Source organism: Aquarana catesbeiana, linkage group LG04 (assembly GCF_042186555.1).
Source record: "Aquarana catesbeiana isolate 2022-GZ linkage group LG04, ASM4218655v1, whole genome shotgun sequence".
Taxonomy (NCBI): domain Eukaryota; kingdom Metazoa; phylum Chordata; class Amphibia; order Anura; family Ranidae; genus Aquarana; species Aquarana catesbeiana.
This window is the reverse complement of record NC_133327.1, coordinates 257,038,663-257,056,784: the sequence shown is the minus strand read 5'-3', so window position 1 is coordinate 257,056,784 and position 18,122 is coordinate 257,038,663. Positions and strand designations below refer to the sequence as shown.

Below are 18,122 nucleotides of genomic sequence, written 5' to 3'. Positions count from 1 at the left end.
GAGTAGGTACTTGGTTTTGACCTTCCCCTGCAGCCTTCTGGGACTTGGCACTTGGATAGATGTGGGACCAATCAAATAGTGCAGCGCGCCTCACGCATGTGTAGTGAGCAGCCGGCTGTGACTGCTTGCAGCTTCACAGCCGGCTGCCCACAGTTAGTATGCCAGTGCCAGGGATCGAAGAAGAAACCAGCCAGGTAAGGACATCGCTGGATCCTGGGGCAGGTGAGTATCCCATTATTAAAAGTCAGCAGCTACAGTTCTTGTTGTATTCATTTTTCAAGTTTTTGTTTTTCTTTTTGTTTTGATGACAATGGTTCCCAAGACAAATAGAGAGGGTGAATGTCTGCAGCAGGACAAAAAGAGTAATTAAAACCCTTTCCCACTATATTCAACGCAAAAAAAAAATGCTTGAGACAAAACTTTACTGTTTTGAAGGACACCCCAGGAAGCACTGAAGGGTAAAGTGTTTAGTCCACGCTTTACACTTCATGCCCACAGGTACAATGATTACTTCCCTCTTTCAACCCCATTAGTATAGACAAGGTTGCTAAACTACTTGCCAACGTCCAGCTAACTACCTGCCCCCTGTATCCTGTTCCCTCGCAAATACTACGTTCACCCTCTGGCTCTATTCTACACTCTCTAACCCACATCTCCAATCTCTCCTCTGGCATCTACCCCAACTCTCTAAAATATGCACTAGTCAACCCCATACTTAAAAAGCCCTCATTGGACCCAACCAATCTTAACAAATTACGCCCCAACTCCTCGATCCCCTTTTTATCCAAACTCCTTGAATGTCTGGTCTACAACCGACTGAGGGACCACCTTGCTGAGAAAAACCTTCTTGATCCCCTTCAGTCTGGATTTCGTCTTTAACACTCCACAGAAACTGCTCTCCTAAAACTAACATGACACAACAAAGTTCACTGGTCATCTCTTGCCTCGACTACCTCTACACAGTCTATCCCCCCTTCAATCCATCATGAATACTGCTGCCAGACCTCCTGCCTCTAGCTCCCTCGTCAACCCCTCCCATGCTCACCTCCAGGACTTTTCCAGAGCCTCAAATCCTATGGAACTCCTTACCCCAATCTGTCTGATTATCTCCCAATCTATTAGCTTTTAGACGATCCCTGAAAAACCCTCTTTTTCAGAGAAGCCTGCCCTACCCACACCTAACATCTGTATTTTCATTTTCTATTTGTATCGTAAGTGTACTGTTTGCCCCATGTTGTAAAGCGCTGCGCAAACTGCTGCTGCTATATAAATCCTGTATAATAATAATAATAATACTTCATTTCAGAGCCTTAAATCTTTTCAAACATGAAACAAACCCATAGTAGAAATGTTTGATATCCCTTTAATCATGAGGTTCCTAACTAGCAGAAGAACTGTGAAATTTTCGATATCCCTTTAATCATGTGGTTCCTAAATTCCTTCAAGGTGGGATAGTATTATTGTGCTAAAACACACAAACACAAACCACATTTTAAAAAAGCACAGTCACTGAGGAAATGGTTCAATTTAATCACAGATGCTAAAATAAAAAGGCATGACAAATACGGTCGCTTGAATTGAAACTGAATGACCAGGGGGAAAAGCCTTATACAGTAATTAGAAGCATGTGTGCTGCGGTTTCTGTTCAATTACGTCAACCCACTTGGTTCCCAGCACACTAAAGATTGGATAATGTAAGAGAAAAATTCTACAGATTATATAATGGACTACCTGGACTACCTGGACTAGCAAATTCAAAGATTTATAAATCGGACATGAATACTTACCATATAAGCATGACTCTCCCTGTCGACCAGTTGGCTATCTGACTTGGTTTGATACGTTTTTAAATTCTGCTGCACTTCCATATGCTCGGGATTGGCCATAAAGAAGGTATGAGCAGCTTGAGTGGCTTCATCCAGCTGATTCAACTAGAAAATAGAAAAATACATCCAATCAGTTTCTTTGACTAGTCCATAGGTTTTATTAATTCATAGCATATAAAGCTAAACATTAATATTGTTGACCCAATGAAGAAGACATGAGTTTATCTTTCAGAATGATTTCTACAGTAAGTCCAAGTGAAGCGAACACCAAATACTCAGCTTTTGGAACATTTATGGTGTTTATGACGCTCGATATAGAAGATCCTTGTGTGCTCCAATGCCATTTATTACAAAATCCTGCACAGCATAACATTGGTGTCATATGAAAGAATATTCCAGCACATGCCAAAATGTTCATACATGAACCTGAATATATTGTTAAAGGGCCGCTAAAATGTTAGCAACATTTTTTTATCTTGGGTAGACTTTTATTTGCGTATAAATCCATCTTCTTCTTACGGTCATCTTTTCAAATTACCAGGTAAGTGATAACAAAAATGTAGGAACCCCTAAAAAAACAATTCAGATTTGACCTTCAAGTCTGTTAGCTCAGACTACGGAAAACTGAAATCTGGGCTCAATTTATTACAAAGGCTTATTGTGAGGCCTTGATTGGGACATATTTAAATAAACAGTATTTATAAACAGGAGTATGAATCCAAGCACAAACTCAATGTCATGAAAAATGGGTGCATGACCATGCCTGAAGATCAGGTCATGGTGCAGTGCATAGAGTCAAGGCTGTGCGTGCATCAGGCATATTAAAGTGGACGTAAACCGCTTTCATGAAATGAAATGAAATTTGGGCACATATATCTGCAGTGTTTTCTTATCTCTCTTAAAAGTGCTAAGTCCTGTGGCTTTTACCTGCTCTATTCTTTTGTTATCAGCATGATAACTTCTGACAAGTTAAAACTAGCCTGAAATTTGTGTCAGGGTGGGTGCTATAAATAGATTAGCACAAAGCTGCTTTACTCACAGGACAGCTCTGAAAGTCTCTGCCTATCTGGAGGGGGATTGTGTGCCTTTTCTCCAATCAGCTGTCTTACAGTGTATTCCAATACTACACTGCTACTGCTGAATGAGGAAGTGAAAATTCTAACACAATGTGCACTTTCTAAACAGTATATAAAGCTGAAGACAGCAGATATATATGTAAAACTTATGTAGGAGGATTTGTTTGATCCCTGTGTATCATCTGAGGCTGTTCACTTCACTGGGTGTATGTTAGGGTTTACATCCACTTTAACGAATGCGTGTACATATGTATGTTTCGCACCGGCTTTTGGCACCCAGAGCCAATCGCGGCCCGTCCTTTAGGAGAGCCCGGGCGCCGCCACCTGTCTCCAGGCAACCCCCTAAATGCAATAGTTAGATTCAAGCATAGCATGAATATATCCATGGCCACCCCCTATTCCTGCATCCAGCCCCTTTCAGGGCACCGGGCGCATGAATTACAGCGGGCAGGCTTTTTTTTTTTTAAGCACCTGATTAGAGCCAGAGGTTTTAATAGGCTTCAAAATAGGGTGGGCTTGGGTCGCAGAGCGTGCGACCGGAGCCCCCCAGGTGTGTTACAACAGCGAATGAAAATTCGCTGTTGAAACACTGATCCTCAATCCGGCTAATCAGCAGGTGTGAGAATCATTTTCTGATTGGCCAAAAAGAGAAGACTCCTGATTGGCCGCCGAGGAGGAGGGAGGAAACAGAAGCCGCTGCCACCTTGATGACCCGTGGAGAGCAGGAGAAAGGGAGGGCACCGCCGATGAGCAGGGGAAGCCACCTGTGATGGTGTAAGTGAGTGCTACTGACCAACTGAGGGGAGGCGGCATACTGTTTGCCGCCCCACCAAAAAAATTTTTACCGGCTGCCACTGCCCAGACCCCTGTTAAAAGCACAGCAAAACTAAGAAGACTTGCAGAATGATCATCAGCTGTTCTGTATTTGATATATCTTGCCTTCTAACTCTGCCATATCCTGATCTCCTCTTGCTGACCTTGGATTGTGTCCTGACTTTATCCTCTGTCTGCTGTTTTGGTAATTGCAATACAAGTACAATCAAATGTTGGTTCCCAAGTGGAGGAAGGGAGTAACGTGAGCCTAAAGAGAGGGGGTGCCACAGAAGGACAATTTTTTTTTTCTTTTAAATGGCGTGGGGGTCCTCCCCAAAATCCATACCAAACCCAAGGGGCCTGGTATGGACAGGGAACCCATGCCTTTTTTTCTTAATTCTGTCATAGGGCTCCCCTAAACCACTTAAATACACTATATATACACTATATTATATATTGTACACTGCACTGTATACCCTGCACTGTATTATATATACTGCACTGACTGCACTATATACTCTGAACTGCAGTATATATACTATACGGACTGCACTATATACTCTGTCCTAGGTGTTGGTGGTGGCAGAACATGGTAACCCCTCACTGTTACTGTTGTTATGAGCAGGAATGGTCCCTGCTGTTAAATATTATTTCAAAAATTGTAATTACATGCCCCTGTTAAACAGCGTCAGAAACATTGGGCCTTAGGCAGTGGTGGTGGTGCCCTAAACCAAAAATATTGTTAGAAGCTAGCATCATCATGATTGAGGAGGAATAGGATAGGCAGCATAAGCAGCCTTCAAGGGATCCCAGGTCCATAGCAAATTCAATCAGTTACATCAGCATCAGGTGCTTGATAGCTGCTGATCTAGGAGTGATTTGTTTTATTAAATGTGAGCCTAACAACGGAGTCTATGGACAGGCGCACTCTTTGATCCATTACAAACCCTCCAGCAGCACTGAACGTGCGTTTAGAAAACACGCTGGATGTAGGAAAGGCCAGTAGATCAATTGCACATTGAGCAAGTTCTGGCCAGTGGTCCTACCTCAAGACCCAGTAACTCAGTGGATGCTCTGTTGGAAAGGTCTCCAAGTCTGCTCTTGCCCCTGGATATTCCTGCACCATATAATGCAGACGCTGGCTGCTGGAACTTTAGCGCTCAAGACTCAAAACATTTTTTAAAGGCATCGGTCAGCCGGCCACCTTCTCCACCGCTCTTCCTCTGACCGAACGAAGCCTCAGAAACATGTTGTCCAGTACCAGGAAATGGTAACCTCCCAGGGTCTGGAAATGCATTACAGATACTTCAAGGCCTCCTGAAGATGTTTCATCCTCTGCTCCCTCTAGGAAGGCAGGATAAATTCTGCAACCTTACCCTTTTAACGTGGATCAGGAAGGGTTGCCAGCCCGTAATAATCCCTCTCCTTAATACCAGGAAATCCTAAGGTCCTTTCGCAGGCTTTGCAGAATCAGGGAGTCCATGCGGCGGCATTCGGTTCTGAGTCCTCTGGGTCCCCAAGGATCACATTATCCGTAACTACCTCCTCCCAGCCACGTACAACTCCTTGGGTTTCTTGGGACTGAAAACCATCTATTGAAGACTGCTGCAGAGCGTTATCCTCTACATCCATGCTGACACAATCCTCCTCTTCTTCTTGTGTGTTTGGTGGGCCCGCAGGAATGCTAGCTGGATAAAGGGGGCCTTGAGGGAAAGGAAGTCCTCCTCTGCCTCCCGCTGTTCTGCCTCAAGTGCCCTGTCAATGATTCCATGAAGCGTGTACTCCAGCAGGAAGACTAGAGGGATAGTGTCACTGATGCATGCATTGTCGCTGCTCACCATCCTTGTGACCTCCTCAAATGGTGACAGGACAGTGCATGCATCCTTGATCAGTAGCCACTAGTGTGGCGAAAAGAAGCTAAGCTCCCCTGACTCTGTCCTGGTGCCATACTCGCACAGGTACTCATTGATGGCCCTCTACTGTGTGTGCAGCCACTGCAGCATTGCCAACATTGAGTTACACCTAGTGGGCATGTCACAAATGAGGCGGTTGGTGGGCAGGTTGCATTCTCTTTGAATGTCAGCCAGCCGAGCACTGGCATTGTATGACTGGCGGAAATGACCACAGACTTTTCTGGCCTGCTTCAGGAGATCTTGTAAGCCTGGGTACCTGCTCAAGAAACACTGCACCACCAAATTCAGGACGTGTGCCAAACATGGAACATGGGTCAACTGTCCCTGTCGGAGGGCGGAGAGAAGGTTGGTGCCATTGTTGCATACAACCATTCCTGGCTGAAGCTGGCGTGGCATCAACCACCTCTGAGCTTGCCCCTGCAGAGCTGACAGAATATCTGCCCCACTGTGGCTCCTGTCCCCTAGGCAGACAGACTCAAGCACTGCATGACATCTTTTAGCTTGACTGCTTGCGAAGCCCCTTGATCGTTTAGGGAACACTGCTGGTTCAGAGGACAAATCTGCAGAAGAGGCCATAGAAGAAGAAGAGACGGGCGGGGTGCATACAGATGTTGTGGCAGAAGCATCACTAGCTTTTTGGAAGCATGGTGGCAGAACAAGCTCCAGCACTGAACCCTGTCCTGCATCCTTCCCAGCTGCCAACAGAGTTACACCGTGAAGGAAAGGGAACGTCCCTGCCCATGCCTGCTGGACCATGAGTCAGCGGTAATTTGAACCTTACTGCTGACTGCCCTGTCCAACGAGGCCAAAACATTGCCTTCCACATGGCAGTAGAGAGACGGAATGGCCTTACGTGAAAAGAAATGGCGTTTTGGAACCTGCCACTGTGGTACAGCACATTACACAAATTCACGAAAGGGGGCTGAGTCTACTAGCTGAAAAGGCAGCCGTAGCAGTGCTAGCAATTTGGCTAAGCTAGCATTTAGACGCTGAGCATGTGGCTGGCTGGGACCAAATTTCTTTTTACAGTTCAGCATCTGGGGTTGGAAATTTGCCTGCTGAAATCAACTGGTGGTGTACTGCTAGCAGATTGGCTGCAAGTACTTGTGACACCTATTGCTATACCTTCATTCCTCTCAGTGCAGGTTTTTGAGAGGACTGGAGGTATAGTAGGGTTTGAGATCCCAGATAAGGAGCAAGGAGAAGTCTGCCTTTTTCTATGATGCATGTTTTTCAGGTGCTGCTGCCAATGGACTGCATAGCAGGTCGTCATATGTCTGGTCAAGCATGAGGTGCCCAAGCCGCTGCTGTTCTGGCCACACTTGATCCACTTTAGACATAGATTGCAAACAGCAAAGGTGCGAACGCTGCACACGTGTCGAAAAAGGCCCACACCAAAGAACTTTTAAAAGTCAGCAGGGAGTCAGCAGCACCCTGCACCTGCGGAGCTCTGCAGTGTGATGCAATAGGGTGGCTCCCCTTAAGCTGACCCCTGGAGGACATCCTGCCTCTTTGGAGTTGTGCCTATTCTTCACTTTCCTCCTCTCTTCTCTCAGGCACCCAAACATGGTTAGTGACCTCATCATCCCCTCCCTCCTCATCACTGGAGCAAACTTGGCAGTATGCTGCAGCTTGGGAAACATGACTGCCAGTTTCTTGTCCTTCTGTGTCACCCCTTCTCTTTAGGCTCACGTTACTCCCTTCCTCCACCTGGGAAACAACATCGGAGCCTTTAAATTGCTGCTGCACATCCTCCAGCAGCATGTAACCAACACTGTGGTCGCATAATTCTGGGGACTCCTCCGCGCACGATGGTGGGGCTACAGAAGGAGTAACTGTGGACAAAGAGCCAGTGGAATAGGCCGCTTTGGCAGCTGTGTTGGAAGGCAAACTACTATGAGTCTGGGTGACAGAGGATGAGGAAGATGAGGACGGCTTTGTTGTTCACTCCACCAACTCTTCTGCATGTTGTGGCTCAATAACACGGCCAGCAGCAGAAAAAAAGGACAAGCATGCCCCATGACCACCTGCAGAGGATGCACCATGTCCACGACCACCACTGTTGACTGTAGACACAGAGCCTGCTTGCCCTCTTTTAGTGGCCTGTGAGCATCTGCCTCTCTTTAGTGGCCTTGGGGACATGATGGGGATTTTTCTTTTCACGGCACACTACACTGTATTATATATTGTGTACACCGCCTGCACTGTATTAGAAATGGTACACCGGCTGCACTGTATTATATACTGTACACCGCCTGAAGTGTATTAGAAACCGTACACCACCAAATGCACTGTATATATAGGCTACACTGAATGCAGAGTGTGTATGTGTATATATATATATATATATATATATATATATATATATATATATATATACACACACACACACACACACACACACACACATATACTAGACTGTATATATAGGAATGTACTGCCTGAAGTGCATTATATAATGTACACCACCGAATGAACTTATATATATACACTGCAACTAACTAACCTGTCTGCCTAATCTAGCTCAATCTATCTCCGTCCACAGTCACACACTATACTTGCCACTTTGTAAGCAGCCTTATATAGTGCGGGGTGTAGACTTAGTCCTCTTGAGCCATGATTTGCCAAAGGCACCCTGCCTTTGGCCAATTATGGCTCTCTCTGCAGAGTATGCTGTGATTGGCAAAGCATGTAGGTCAGATGCATGCTTTGGCCAATCATCCGACACTAATGCACTGCCAACTCGCAGTGCCTTATGGGGCATTCCGTTGTGCTCGAATTCCCTGCGAACGCCCCATATTGTTCACTGTTTGGCGAACGAGTGAACACCCGATGTTTGGGTCGAACTTACGGGTGTTATGCTCGAACATCGAGCTCATCCCTAGTTCGCATTAAAAGAGGAACAGTGCCAATGGGTGGAGGATTGAGTACTATACAGTTAGTCCTCTACATACAAACTTTTAAAGATATGGACATGCGTTTGCATGTCCAATCGTGTGAGTTAGTTCTTATTTCTGGCATACATTCTTATGCGTACATCCTCTACAAGTGGTTGTGCTTCTGTGTACTTTACTGTATACAGTACTTTATCTTTCTTTCAAACTTTTTTCTATTTATTATTTGTGTGAAATGTGTTATAAACCTATTACAGTAATTTATTGGGCCAATTGTGTTGGTTGGGTTTTTTATTAGACTTGCAAACAAATTGGACTTATGAACGTGCTCTCAGAAAATAACTTTTTCATATGTAGGGGGCTTACTGTACACCCTGGCTATTTTGGTACTTCTGATGCTCATTTGATATTGACCCCGCGCCCGGCTTCTGACCATGCTCCTGCCTTCTGATTTGGAACCGCTACCATTCAGTTACTGCTGACTCTGGCTCATGTTGACTATGGCTTTGCTTTCAACACCTCTGGGTTCCTGTGCTCCACCTGTGTGCCAGTATTCTGCACAAGCTCCAGTTTGAGCATTCCAGCAGCATCCAGATTGTCATCTGGACAAACCACGGTGCCAGGACCTACTGCAGGCACCTGAGCTACTCCCTGTCCTGCTACACCCTGTCACCAACTCCAGGGGGCATTGGACAGGAAATGTAATAGAAGCCCCTTTATCGGCTTTACTTCAACCAGAGACATTACATTCAATCTAATTTCCCTCTGCAAAATTCATTACATTTAGTGGCACTGGTTGTAGAGATCATTTACTGGTGTATGCAAATACTTTTTTGCATATAAATGTACAGCTGTAAAAGCAATCAAGGCTAAAGAAACAATAGTCATGATATAAATACAGCAAACATTACTGAGACCTAGGATCTCCACTGGAAAAACTGGAAATCCAGAAGGAATGGAGGCAAATTCATGATCCATACAGACAAATCCAGCCAGCAATTACACTCTAGTTGAGAACTCTCACAGGTTGGCAGCAGCCACAAAGCTTTGAATGGTCAGCAAATCAATCATTTTCTGCTTATTAAATATGCCCTGTTTTGGGTCAAGTTTCAGCTTGATAAAAATCGAGCCCACGGGGGGCAGGAGGCGGAGCCTAGCAGAGCAGACATGCATTGTTAGAGCTCCACACCGCTGAGGAGAGAAGAGAAGGACAAAGCGGAGCCTGCAGGCTCAAAAGGTATCCATTTGAACCTTTTTGCCCCAGGGAACAAACTGTGAAAGTTTGGGCAGGAAATATGGTACTGGGAGGAAACCGTGGCAGAAATAAAAATCACCTCACAAAGAGCTCACAGGCACTCACTGCAGCTGAAGCAGCTCCAGTCACCTCACAAGATACAGCATCAGGGCGCTCTCACAGGCAGAAAATGTCACAGCAAGACTCTCCATTTGAGTCAGATACAGAACAAATCCTCTCACAAACTTCTCCACAAGCCTCCTCAGTATCCCCAGTAATATTATTACAATTTGAAAAGATGCTTCATAAGGCTTTAAAACAAACCTCAGACCAAATAACAAAAAGCCTAACCAAAGAAATAAGAGAGCTGGGAAACCGCACCGCAGCCTTAGAAATAAAAATGGATGAAATTGAAATTACAACCCAAGAAAATATAACAGAATTGGAACAATTAAAAAAAGAGAATTTAATACTTCAAACTAAGCTCGAAGATTACGAAAATAGAGCCAGACGTTCAAACTTGCGCATAAGGGGAATACCTGAAACTGTGACAGACCTGCAATCTACTATTACTGCTCTATTACAAGAACTAAAGCCAGATATCCCTATTGAACGTTTAGAACTGGACAGAGTACACAGAGCCCTCACAGCCAAAAAGAAAGATGGACCCCCACGTGATATAATCACAAAATTTCATTATTACAGAACGAAAGAACAAATACTAATTGCTGCAAGAGAAAAAAAGGAACTTAATTTTCAAGGACACAATTATCAAATTTTTGCTGACCTATCCCAACTTACTATTACTAAAAGACGATCCATGAAACCCCAACTATTGGAACTGCAACGCCACAACATTATGTATCAATGGGGCTTCCCCTTTTCAGTCAGATTTAACTACCAAGGTACAATTTACAGAAGCAGATCAGCAGATGAACTACAACAAACCCTTTTAAAATTAAATCTGACAGAACCCACAAGCAGCAACACTCCCACACGCAGAAGAATAGCGTCATCTTCACCTTCAGGCAGCACCCAGAAAATGTCAGAACAAAATGGGAATCATCATTCTCACAAAAGAGGCCGTTATGCCACATCATCCATGGACCAAGAAGATTCAATGGACTGACATCCTAATTCCTGATATCTCTTCATATATTATACTAAGAGATGGTTCTCTATAAAAAACCTATATTTATAACTGAATGTAACTGCATTCTGATAGTCACACACTGTGTGGGATCATGTTACATTCCAGTTATATTTCTTATTACTTCTGATTCATATACCCTTAGAATATATAAGTGAAATAAGGAAATTCTTGTTCAGTTATATATTATCAGGTAATAACAATAGGTTTATTACTTTTTAGGACAAATATGTTCAATAATCCAGAAGTAATGGAAGCTTTTTCTTTCTTTTCTTAAAACAAATATATTATTACCTAACTAGTTCCTAGAATTATGTTTTTGTTTATTCTAATCTGAAGCAATACAACCTCAATTTTATGAGTTAACATATCTAAACAGTTACATATGAATAAAATATGTAATTGTTTACTCTAAAAGGGTTAAAATCCCAAAATAATTCAAACTATCTTCATCAATACCAAAGTTATTAACAGTACCTTTCTAACTGAATTATTTAGCCTAGGGCAAGACTAACCATATACAACCACCCTGGAATAAATAATTTCAACAAAAACTATATTCTGCACTCCAATTAATGAAACATCATTTTGATGTCTTTTGACATAGCACTTCTCTCCTGTAAGCGGAAGATCCGTGTACCCCCATTAGCCCTCCTCATTCTCCCGACCATATTATGTGGGAGTGTGACGAAGGCACTTATTCCCCTGAGAGAGATATTTATTCTCTTTCACGGGTAAATTGTGATTACTTGCAAAAAATAATTTATACAATGTATCATCTAATCTCATATGTTTTTTGTTTACTCTTTACTCCAGAATTCACTGGTTTCTTTTCTATCTATTCATCTCTTCAGTCCACACAGGTTGATCTGCGCAGTCAGCTCTGCATAACAAAAAGTAAGTCAAAACTATTTGATCTATTGCCATGGCACCATTGAATATACTTTCCCTGAATGTTCAGGGAATAAATGTCCCTCAAAAAAGGACCAAAGCCTTCCGTACTTTCCATAACAAGAAGGCTCACATAGTATGCCTCCAAGAAACACACTTCACCAAAGATTCTACTCCAAAATATATTTCTCCTTTTTATCAACAAATTTACACGGCTTCTGCCTGTACCAAGCAAAGGGGAACTCTAATTGCATTTCACCGATCCACACCATTCACCTTATCATCAGAAATTAAAGACCCAGAAGGTAGATATCTGATACTCATGGGTTATATAATGGGTACAGCAATCACGGTGATTTCCTACTACGCTCCTAACAAACAACCTACACCATTCCTCTCACATATATTACAAGTGATTAATACACACAAAATAGGAACAGTGATAATGTGTGGGGATTCGAACCAGGTCCTCCTCCCATTTCTAGATAAATCACCTTTTACACCATCCAAAATAACCTCTAGATTACCTTTTTCTCAACTTCTTTCCAAATACAATCTGGTAGATTCATGGAGAGAAAGTAACCCAATGAAAAAGAAATTCACTTATTTCTCGCACCCCCATCAAACCTTCACCAAAATAGATCATATTTTTCTAACAATAGGAATGATACCAGAAATTATTGCATCAGATATAATTCCTATTCCGTGGTCTGACCATAATGCAGTATACACTACTATAGCCTCAGCCATACCAAAAGCGCATGACCCAACGTGGTACTTACCGGACATAATGCTCAAACACCCACTACATCAGATGGCCATTGAACAAGCTTTAAAGGAATACATATCAATTAATAATACAACAGACATCTCCCCAATAACACTGTGGGAAACTCATAAGCCTGTCTTGCGTGGTACAATACAAAGACAAATGGCACTATTTAAACGGGAACGCAAAAATCTAGCAAAAAAACTAGAGCTCAATTTTAATGCAGCCTACATATCATTTCAAGATAATCCATCTCAGAGTACAAAATCTCATCTGGAAAAATCTAGATTGGAATACGATCTATTTCTCACTGAGTCAGTTGATAAATCCCTCAAACGCTCCAAACACAATTTCTACATGAATACAAACAAACCAGGTACATATTTGGCTCGGGCATTACATTCAACTAACAAATCTTTCAAACCAATACGTTTGAAATTATCAAAAAATGTTTACACTTGTAATCCAGTTAAAATAGTCCATAAATTTCACTCACATCTCGCAACTTTATACAAGACAAACAATGAATTTAATCCTACAGAAGCTGAATCCTTCTTCTCAAAAATAACCTTACCTGAGTTATCTCAGAATCAAAAAAGCAGTTTGGATGAGCCTATAACTATAGATGAAGTTGCTAACGCCATAAAAGACCTAAAACTTAACAAAAGACCAGGCCCAGACGGCTACTCGGCTTTATACTATAAAACATTCTCAGAAATACTCTCTCCCATTCTCACTGAAACTTTTAACAAACTTCTAGATGGACATTCTTTTCGGCAAGAAACACTAATGGCAATTGTTTGTATGATCCCAAAACCCCTTTCTGATGATACTTCCTGTGTGAATTATCGGCCTATCTCTCTGTTAAACCTCGATATTAAATTATTAGCAAAAATAATAGCAAAACGCCTCAATAGCATTATAGGAAAATTAATACATAGAGATCAAGTAGGCTTCATGCCAAATAGACAGGCAGGCGATAATATACGCAGGGCAGTGTTATTGGCACATATTGCTAAAAAACGGAAAATCCCTTTATGTTTTCTATCTCTCGATATTAAGAGGGCATTTGACACAGTATCCTGGCAATATATGCAATATTCATTACAAAAATGGGGTTTTGGACCCCACTTTTTAACATGGATCAAAGCATTATATAATAAACCCAAAGCCTATATAAAATATGCTGGATACAAATCTGAAGCCTTTAATATCGAAAGAGGTACCCGACAGGGTTGCCCATTATCTCCCTTATTATTTGCCCTTATACTCGAACCCATGGCCCAATACATCAGAACAAACCAAACTATAACTGGCATTGAAGTAGGAGGTATTACACACAAATTATGTATATTTGCAGACGATATATTACTTTTTCTATCATCACCTCAGGTCTCTGGTCCTAACTTAATACCAGCTCTTGATGGATTTGCAGCCCTATCCGGCCTTATGATTAATCCTAAGAAATGCCTAGTGCTTAATATTTCACTCACAAACATGGAATTGATCCCGGCTAGGGCTGCACTCCCATTCACATGGGCAGAAAAATCAATCCCATATCTTGGAATTCATTTAACAGCATCTCATTCTGACTTATTCTCAACCAATTATCCTCCTGTATTAAGACAGATCACAAATCTAATAAAACAATGGTCGCAACTTCCTTTATCCTGGATAGGGAAGATTAATGCAATCAAAATGACTATTCTACCCAAATTGCTTTATCTATTCAGAGTCCTCCCTATTCCAATTCCTTCCTATTTTTTGAGAATAGTACAAAAAAGAGCAACTTCGTTTATATGGGGATCTTCTAAACCACGTATACCTATACACACACTACATCTTCCCAAAAATAAAGGAGGCCTGGGATACCCTAATTTTACTAACTACTACAGAGCAGCACATTTGGCCAGTCTGTCCAAATACCATGCAAAACAGGAAATCCCATTATGGGTATTTATAGAGGCTTCAGAAAATGACCCTCTATTAATATCAAATTTATTATGGCTTGATCCTAAAGACCGCTTTAAAATTCATAATCCCATAACTAAACACTTCTTATCTCTCTGGGATAAACTAAAAACCAAATATCAGTTACAATCTCCACACAATCCTCTCCTTTCTTTTATCAGAAATCCGGCCTTTTATCCGGCATGGATCTACCCAAATTCTTTTAAAGCTTGGACAACATCAGGCATTCAGACACTAAATGACTTCATAGCATCTAAATCATTCCTTTCATTCCCATCGCTTAGAGAAAAATATGATCTACCAAACTCTGAGATATTTAGATATCTCCAAATCAAAAATTTCTATACACCATTCCTAAAGGGGGATACACCATTATCCCAATTATCCATTTTTGAATCAATCTGTACAAAAGATCCATTTGCTAAAGGTACAATTTCATCACTTTATAATCAATTATATGGAGTAGCAAATCTCAATAGACCCTCTTACGTTCAGAGGTGGGAGGAGGACCTGGGACAAACTTTAGAAGACACGGACTGGTCTAATATATGGCTCACATCTAAGTCATCTTCACCCAACATCTTGGCACTGGAGACAAATTATAAAGTCCTAACTCGCTGGTACCTTGTACCCGCTAGAGTGGCAAAATATTCACCTAATACCTCAGCTCTTTGTTTTCGAGGATGCCCAGAAATAGGCACATATTTACACATATGGTGGACGTGCCCAGTAATCCAAACCTTCTGGAAGGAAGTCTTCGTGATTGCATCTAAAATATTTAAAAAAATAATACAACCAGATCCATATTTAACTTTACTTAATCTAAAACCGGAATGGTTAACACTCTCTCAATTCAAACTTATGATCCAACTAATAACGGCTGCAAAACAAACAGTGGCCAAGGCATGGAAATCTCCTACATTGGTACTAGCAGAAACAATTCACAGAATGAATAATACAATGTCCCATGCTAAGATGGTAGCCATCGATCAAAATCAAATTCCAAAATTTGAAAAACTTTGGCATCCTTGGATAAAACAACAGTTCCTGTCAAATTTCAATGACTCTGTCCTGTTGCCATGGTAACAGATTAAATGACTTACAGAGACACCCATTCTAAGGCTTCAAAGAGAACTAAAAAGAATAATAAACTGACGAGCGGGACAACCTTGTGGACCATACCTCTACCTTTCAACCCTTTTTCTTCTTTCTCTTTCCTTTTCTCCACCTTACGATTAAAGCTCATTATCAGAATTTATTTGACCTATATACACTCTACTTGTAAACAATATGTATAGTAGGTATAAATCATTTAAATACCTACAAAAGTAATTAAGGAAATGATATATATCTTTAATTTAGGTTTACGTGAACCCAATGTTTAATATTTGAAATTTCATGATATTTACCTATATAAACCCTACTGTAAAACAATGAGCTTACTTTATAGATCCTTGTAAACTTACTTTATGTATCTTTATGTATCTTTATAACAGTGTATACTCAATAAACTTCTTTTGACAAGGAAAAATCGAGCCCACATTTCTAAATCATTTCTTGCTTTTGAATGGAAAAATGTATACTTAAAACACATCTGCAAACTGCATTATTTGGATAAAGATTTTCCACTTGAGGTCAATAATCAATTGAAGAAAATAAAATGATGATAGTTTAGCCAAGTATTCAAGAAGGTAAAAAAGCACATGGGATAAGGTAATAGATTATATGCTATGCCAAATTGGACAACTCCTTTCAATCAGCGTTCAACAAGCTCTTCTGTGCTTTGTTCCAAAGAGACTAAGTCTGAGGATGGAAGTTTTTTTTTTCCAGGACTTTATAAGTTAAATGCTAGATTTGTTTGGAGAGTTTCAGGCTTCCTGGAGTGACATCATGACCACACAATGATTTTCCTGTTCGGAATGACGTCGCTGACTGAGAGCAGGCTTTCCCCTTGAGCTCTGCATTCCAAAGCAGTGAGCTCTGCTGTATTACACTTCCTTCCACTCTGAATGTGGCTATTAGATCTGATTTTCGAACATTCTAAAAGGATCCCTTTGGGGCTTTACAATCTTCATACCTTCACAGAAAGACGTCCTTCACTAACGTAATGCCAAAAACATTACTGCATTCTTTATTGTAGAGATTTTGCAGATCACCTGTGTTTAATCTGGAAAATTTGTTCTAAGTAGTGAAATGATAAAATGGTCTTGTTGGAATAGCTATAACTTTTGACATAATAACAATAACAAAACTAGCTGGTTTTCCTTGCTGTGCCCAGACATAAGTAAGATGTTGAGGCTTGTTTGTTATTTAAATGCTCTCCGCCTCCAAGCAACGGGATCTGACTTATGTTCCAGCACACCTGTGTATATCAGACATCATAAATCTAGGTGTTTGAACATTACTCATCATTTTACCACCACAGATGCCATTGCTAGAAGCCATTTGCTGCATCAGTGTAAAGATCTCATCATGGAAACTTTGTTGTGTGGTGGACTGACATTTCACAGGTACAGCTGATGTTCTGCAGTGCATCCAAGGTAACCTATGTCTGGCAATAAGATGCACCAATCACTCCAGAAATCTGACATTTGTAACACATATCCCTCATATGTTGACATCTGTGTGGGTGCAGAAATGTGTGCAAATGACACACGCTCCCACACCTACATACTGCTGTACACAAAACGTGGTGTTTTAATAGAAACGTGCGGGGGTGCCGTTAATTCCTAAAGGCACCATCACACACTCAAAAATGCGGTGCAGTTTGCCACACATGGAAATGCATGGTGCAAAAGCATTTTAAAAAAAAGGTTTGTACTAGCAGCCTAAAACAGAATTACACAAGCTATGACTTGTGCCAAAATAGAATCTGTAATATTGGCTAGGATCCCTAAATATGAGGAGCCCTTGGGTTGAACACGATTTACCCTCCAACTTTGACAATTCAGTTTTACTTCCATAGATGCTCCCATGTACAAGCAAGGAGCAATGTCTACAACACCCCCTAGATGACCCAGTTTCCCCCGGGGATAGTTATCTCCTCCCCTATTATTTCTTCTACCCTTCCACAATTCACCACCTATAGTCCTCTCTTCTGTACACTCCCTCACATGTCTTTCTTCTTCATTTTCATGGTTTATCGTAACCTTAACATATTCCATACCCAATCATCCCCCAGGTCACCATCTACCATACAACACAGGCCTACTCTGATACTTTGGGTTTGAGGGAACTAAAATATGCCTTCTTCAACCTCACTCCCAGGCCTACACATATTACTGTTCAAACTCGTTATGGTTTTCAGTACAACCTGGAACCACTCCATGACTTGGGTGTCATTTATAAAAATAGTTTGCTGCGCTTAGGGTTGATCACATTCATGTAAACATGCAGAACACACAAAAAAATTAATAAAGTCCCATTAGGTGATGAAACAAAGTGCTTGTGCTTAAATTGACATCTCCTGTGAAAACATCTCCATGGTGTTCAAACTGGGTGCCCCACATAGATGTATACTCGCCCTGGATGTTGACCAACTATCGCTAGTATGGTTGCTTAGGCATGTGGAGATACCCCTAGGGA

General features: G+C 41.5%; 1 protein-coding gene across 2 annotated transcripts in view; it reads right to left on the bottom strand.

Annotated features, from left to right (window-relative positions):
* P3H2 (prolyl 3-hydroxylase 2) overlaps positions 1–18,122 on the bottom strand; it is a 292,787-nt gene that overhangs the window by 110,162 nt on the left and 164,503 nt on the right. For both annotated transcript variants that reach the window (XM_073626398.1, XM_073626399.1), the window contains exon 2: positions 1,788–1,931. In XM_073626398.1, the coding sequence (XP_073482499.1) occupies positions 1,788–1,931 (144 nt within the window). The remainder of the gene's footprint in view (positions 1–1,787; positions 1,932–18,122) is intronic.